This window comes from Anoplopoma fimbria, chromosome 15 (assembly GCF_027596085.1).
Source record: "Anoplopoma fimbria isolate UVic2021 breed Golden Eagle Sablefish chromosome 15, Afim_UVic_2022, whole genome shotgun sequence".
Taxonomy (NCBI): Eukaryota; Metazoa; Chordata; class Actinopteri; order Perciformes; family Anoplopomatidae; genus Anoplopoma; species Anoplopoma fimbria.
The window spans coordinates 1,909,482-1,915,275 of NC_072463.1; the positions used below are offsets into that span (position 1 = coordinate 1,909,482).

A 5,794-nucleotide genomic window follows, 5' to 3' on the forward strand; every position below is an offset into this window, starting at 1 on the left:
AAAAGAGAGAGACGTAGGAAGAGTTTTTTGAAATGTGAAACGTTGACCAATCACAACAGAGCGGGCTAGCTGATGAATCAGAGCAGACTTTGCTTTCTGGAGGGAGGAGCTACAACGAAGCATTTCAGAGAGAGGGTGAGAAGAGGTGCTGCAGGACAGCCAGGATGAGAAAAACAAGGAGGATTATGAACATTAATGCATTTAAACATGTTGTAACTGTAACTTGAGATAAAAATATGCACCCGGAAAATATCATAATAGGGCCTGTTTAACACAGATTAACTTTGATTTTGGACACAGATGCAGATCATGGATGTATTTCAGATTTTGGGATGTCTGAACTCCTTGAAACATGCTAAAATATCAACAAAATTGATTAGTGATGTGTGCATGCAAATAATAAATCTGAAGAGCACAAATTAAGTAGTTTGTGAGCAAAAACTTTGTTTTGTTTTTTCACAAGCCGAACTTCATAGCAACAAAGAGATTTTTTTGTTATATTTATGTCTAAACAGTTTTTATTAAAGTCTTAACACTGATGTGTTCCCACTCTACATTGACAACACGGTTACACATCAAGTTTTTGTGTCTCTGTGAATCAAGTTTCCTGCTTCTGTTTGTAAAATAAACAGAGGATTTATTGGAAATACTTTCTTATGGCTGAAGTGAACATTTCAAAGTCTGTTTTTTCTGCTGACGCTGGGCTGAAGTTCTGTCATCGTAAAAAGAATACAGATTCCAGTTAAAGAAAAATACAGAAATCAGCATCCAGATAGTAACAACTTAAACAAGGAGTTTAAAACTTAGAACAAAGAAATAAAGATTTTTTTTTTTGTAATTATGAGATCCTTATCCCATAAATACAAGATCTCATAATTACAAAAGAACAGAAAATACAGATCTAATAATAATAATAACAAAGACATCTTATAAGAGAAAGCTATTTCATAATCACAAAATCTTTAATTTGTAATTTCAAGATACAAAATAAGATATGATGATGACAAGATTCATCTTATGATTATGAAACCGTTATCTTCTAATACTAGAGACGGTTTTTAAAAAAGTCATAATTAAAGTATCCACTATACAATTTCTATCTCCTTAATTTGCAGTTTATTAGTGGATCCAGCAGGTTTCCATTTTATAGTTAGAAGTGCTGATTATGCTTCTTTTTAATGTTAAAAATGAATCAAATCAATTCAGCAATGCTTTTAAAATAAAAATAAGTATACAGTATATAGTATATATATATATATATATATATATATATATATATATATATATATATTTGGTATATATGTGTGTCTTTCTATGTGTGTATTTTATATACATGTGTATGTATCAGTACAAGTTGGTATATGTGTACAGTATATATACAGTGTGTGTGTGTGTGTGTGTGTGTGTGTGTGTGTGTGTGTGTGTGTGTGTGTGTGTGTGTGTGTGTGTGTGTGTGTGTGTGTGTGTGTGTGTGTGTGTGTGTGTGTGAACATAATTCTATCTTTGTGGGGACCTGATCTTCTGCCTGCAAAGTGAGGACATTTTGAAAACGCAACTTTTTTGTTAACCCTTAAAGTTTGGACAATTTGGAAGTCGTGGATATTTTTTCCCGTCCTCTCATTTTCAGGCTGTTTTGATTGTTCAGGTTTTTAGGTTTGAGTTATGCAAACGTGTGCTTGTGTGTGCGTGTGTTGTTAGTTGTTCTCAGTGAAGTCTCGGCAAACGCCTCGGACCAGCAAAGGGACCAACTCGGCGAGGCCGGTGAACTCCCTGGTGAAGAAGGTGTGGCTTTCCTTCGGCTCTGATGACATCGCTTTGAGGTCGTCCAAGGGCGCCCAGGCCACGCCCACTGAGTAAATGGTGATGCCTGGTGATTGGTGGATGGGTGAAACAGGACATTTGTGTAAGAATTAACACAAGCTGCTGTTGTTTTTTACTTTATGTTAACACGCACCTTGTCTCTGTGCATCCATCGCTGGAACTCTGACGTCGTCATATGATTGGCCGTCTGTCACCACGATGAGGAAGTTGCGTCCTGGTCCCGTCCGCCTGGTGAAGAAAAACAAACACATTTAGTTTAACAACTATTTCAGGGTTTGTTTGTTTTTTTCTCTTTGGACACAATGAATCCTGCTGAAAGAAATTTCAGCAACCGAACATCACTTCAGTATTTGGTCACATTTCCCTGCAAGGAGTTTCCAGCACTTCAAAGTTATTTTTCAAAACTCACTGATCTCTTTTTCACTGTGAAAATGTTTGATTCAAATTTTGTTTTTTACGGAGGCAAACATTTTGTAATTTTCTTAGCAAACTTCAAGGGTTTTGAGATGACTAACATGGTGGGAAAACAGACATTTATGTTTTACAATCAGATCTTAAAGCCTCACTTACTCTATGTGGAACCGGTCACTTGTGACATGCATCATAATACTTTACATTGCTGCGTTTTAATGTTTCACAATGTGTTTCCTTTCAATCTTTATTTTCTTACTGTCACAAAACCCATGTGCACATACAACCAACAACTCGTTATTCCGTCTCTCAAAACTGTCTGACTTCCTGTCTGTGAATCTCAGCTCAAAACCCACTGGTTCCTACTGAAGATATAAATATTTAAATCACAAATACAGAGTTTCATTTTGTATTGAAATGGCTCAGTTATTTCTTTAAACAGCTGGTCACTGCAGTTTTTTTTTTCAGGAGGAAATAGTGGATTTGTTGGGGACTATTTTCAGCGGCGGATAAATCCACATTTAGTAGGATTCATTCATATTCAGTTTGTGTTTAGAAAGATGCTGAATATTACCAGCCTTATCTAAAAGGGGCAGTTTGTAGGATTTTGTGCCATCTAGTGGTGAAAAATCAGACTGCAACGAACTGAAACTTCTACCGTGTGCCAAGCGAGTAGTAGAACGACCCAAATGTCTTTCACTAGAGCCAGTTTTTGATTTGTCCATTCTGGGCTACTGTACAAACATACTCAGTATGTAGATATAGACGGCTCATCCTAACGTAACGTAAACACACAAACGGTTCTTAGTTTCAGGGGATTATACACTATAGTAAACATACTTCTAATATTATATTTCATTTCCGCCTTTAAATTGTTAAAACCAGCTTGGGTGTGTTGATATATACTCAGGTGTGTTGTTACCTGAACAGGTTCTGGGTGGTGTAGCTAATGGCGGCTCCGGTGGCCGTTCCCCCGCTCATGTAGGGGATCCTCCTCAGGGCGTTGATGGAGTCCTCTTTGCTGGAGTGGTCCGACAGGCCAAACTCCAGCCTCTGATCGTAGGTGAACTGCACCGCACCTGGACATCCAACACACAGTCAGCCAGCCAATCGATCAATGAATCAATGAATCAAATGATTTTCTTATCCTGAAGCTGACCGATGCGAGCTCCCACGTCCGAGACGTCAAAGCTTCTGGCTATTCCTGCCAGGAAGTTCAGGACCAGCTGGAAGTTTCCCTCCCCGACGCTGGAGGAACCGTCGATGAGGAACCCGATATTCACCGAGTTGTAGCAGGTTTTACCTTAAAAACACAAACCAACATTTTCTCAGCTTGGCACTCAACTTTTCCCACCATGAATCGTGCAGGAACCATAACATGTGGTAATAAAACATTAACTATGACTTTGTGATTTGTTGCAGGTCGAGTCTGTCATGAAATCTGCTGTGGATTTTAAATTCTCCTCAGAAATTGAATGATTTCTGTGACCTCCTGACTTTTCCTCTTGCTTCGCCAATTACAACCAAATACCATTTATGCTGCATTCATGTGGTGTTGGAATAATCGGAAAGATTTGTTACTGATCGGGGAGGCCCCCTCAAGTCAGAACAACTTGGAAAGCCAGTAAAAATGTTGATGTAATTTTACGAAGAAACATATCATACGATATTCATCCATATTACCAGATTCAATGTGCTATAAACAAGCGAGTCACAGCATCTCAGTAATTATATAGTAACACAATTATTAGCTGAACTCTATCTCCTGACATTTATTTCACATAGAAATCATGCTTAATATTGTTATCCTCTGATCTGAGTTGCTAATTAGCTCTCAATTATGTGCAACATATTACAGTATTCTTGTGATTTATTTAACCAATTATTTATCTGTGCTTTCATTTAGTGGATAGGAATAGCAAATTAATCTTATTGTTATTATTCCACATCAACATATTCTTTATACCAAATGAGTCCTGAGGGGCTCATTTCACTGAAACTGCTTAAAGTTTACTTCCTTGGACTATTTTGCGGTGAAATCCTCGTCTATTTCTTGTCGAGTGAGATGTTCAGATTAATATCAATCTCAAGTCTGACATTCAATTATTCAAAGCTTCAACATCGCCTCAGCTAAGTCACATTGCTAATTTTACTCTATATATTGGACGTTTAGAGCTCAGTAGTTTTTTTTTTTAAATAAATAAATTGACTGATTTTAAATTCAAGGTGAATTCATGGCTGAAATCAACCCAAACATGTACCCATCATCACTCATGAATCCAAACACGTGACATGTCTTAATGTTGTGAAGTTGATGTTGTGCTGCATAAAGGGTGTTATTGTACAGTGAATATGTACTGCATTGTAATTGTTTTTATACTTCAGTGTTAACTCTCTTAACACTGATGCTATTCTGGTTCCTGCCCAGGGAATGCAGATATAAATTAGCTTAAAGCTAACTGTAGTATAGCTAAGAAGTCTCTATGTCAACTAAATACAAAACAAATATACAAATAAATAAATACATAATAGTTTACATAAATAAATAAATAAATATGTTGATAATTATATAAATAATAAAATAAATAAATAGATAAATAAATAGATAAATGAATACACACATACATATATAAATAAACTCTAGTTAAACCAAACAAAATTTTAGATGTTAATAAGAGAGCTTTGTTACACCTGTTTCCCAACTCAGAACTGTATTTATCTCATCCAACTCTGCATAAAGCAAATGTTTAAATTCTCCTTTATTGTTGTGGTCTCGGTTGGGATTGGTGTTTTGTCTGTGTTCTAACCGTACGAGAGACTGAAGTGAGCGGTGTGTTGTAGTTGCGTCTTACTGCAGAGCAGGCTGTCCAGCGAGCAGAGCTTCTGAGCGAGAGGTTTGACATGTTTGGTGGTGCTGAACCAGCTGGGGATCGAGTAACTGAAGAAACCGTTATCTTTACACACCGCCTGCAGGAGGAAGAGAAGGTCTGCTGTCATGGAAACATGACATACACCAACAAAACGCTTCAGACTCTACATGTCTTTTATCTAGGAGAAAGTCTCTTTACCAACAGATGTTATTTAGTTTAGTCAACAGAGAACAAAATGCTGATCAAAGAGACAAAGATCCTCTGAACTTCAGCTGAATGAGAAGAGAAGAAACCAACTGGAAGCTCAGATTTGAACAGGAACAGCTTCCTGTTTCAGTGTAAAGAGTTTCACAATACAAGCAGCGTATAACAAGCTGGAGTTAACTTTATCAAGACTTTACAGTAGAAAGAGAAGATCATCAATATAACCTTTAGAAAACGGTAGCATCCGTCACAAACATATGTTAAATAAATGACAGAAATTGTGAATAAAATGAGCACCTTCTTCACGAAGTCCTTGTCTCGCACCATGGCGAGCTCCTCAGGTGCCGGTTTGGTCACAGACACCAGGAAGATGTTGACGCCGGACTCTCTGGCCAACATGGCCGCCTGCTCCAGGTCATCTGACGGCCAGCCGTCAATCAGCACCATCATCACCCGAGGGTGACCCCGCCTCCCCCCGTTCTCCTGGC

The 5,794-nt window shown here is 37.7% G+C and overlaps 1 protein-coding gene across 1 annotated transcript in view; it reads right to left on the minus strand.

Annotated features, from left to right (window-relative positions):
* Window positions 1-1,514: 1,514 nt before the first annotated feature.
* Window positions 1,515-5,794, minus strand: part of coch (coagulation factor C homolog, cochlin (Limulus polyphemus)) — a 14,538-nt gene continuing 10,258 nt past the window's right edge. The window contains exons 10-15 of the mRNA XM_054613597.1: window positions 5,604-5,794; window positions 5,085-5,199; window positions 3,392-3,535; window positions 3,155-3,311; window positions 1,955-2,049; window positions 1,515-1,867 (exon numbers count right to left, since the gene is read on the minus strand). The exon at window positions 5,604-5,794 is cut by the window's right edge and continues 36 nt beyond it. Coding sequence (XP_054469572.1) covers window positions 1,695-1,867; window positions 1,955-2,049; window positions 3,155-3,311; window positions 3,392-3,535; window positions 5,085-5,199; window positions 5,604-5,794 — 875 coding nt within the window. The 3' untranslated portion in view covers window positions 1,515-1,694. The remainder of the gene's footprint in view (window positions 1,868-1,954; window positions 2,050-3,154; window positions 3,312-3,391; window positions 3,536-5,084; window positions 5,200-5,603) is intronic.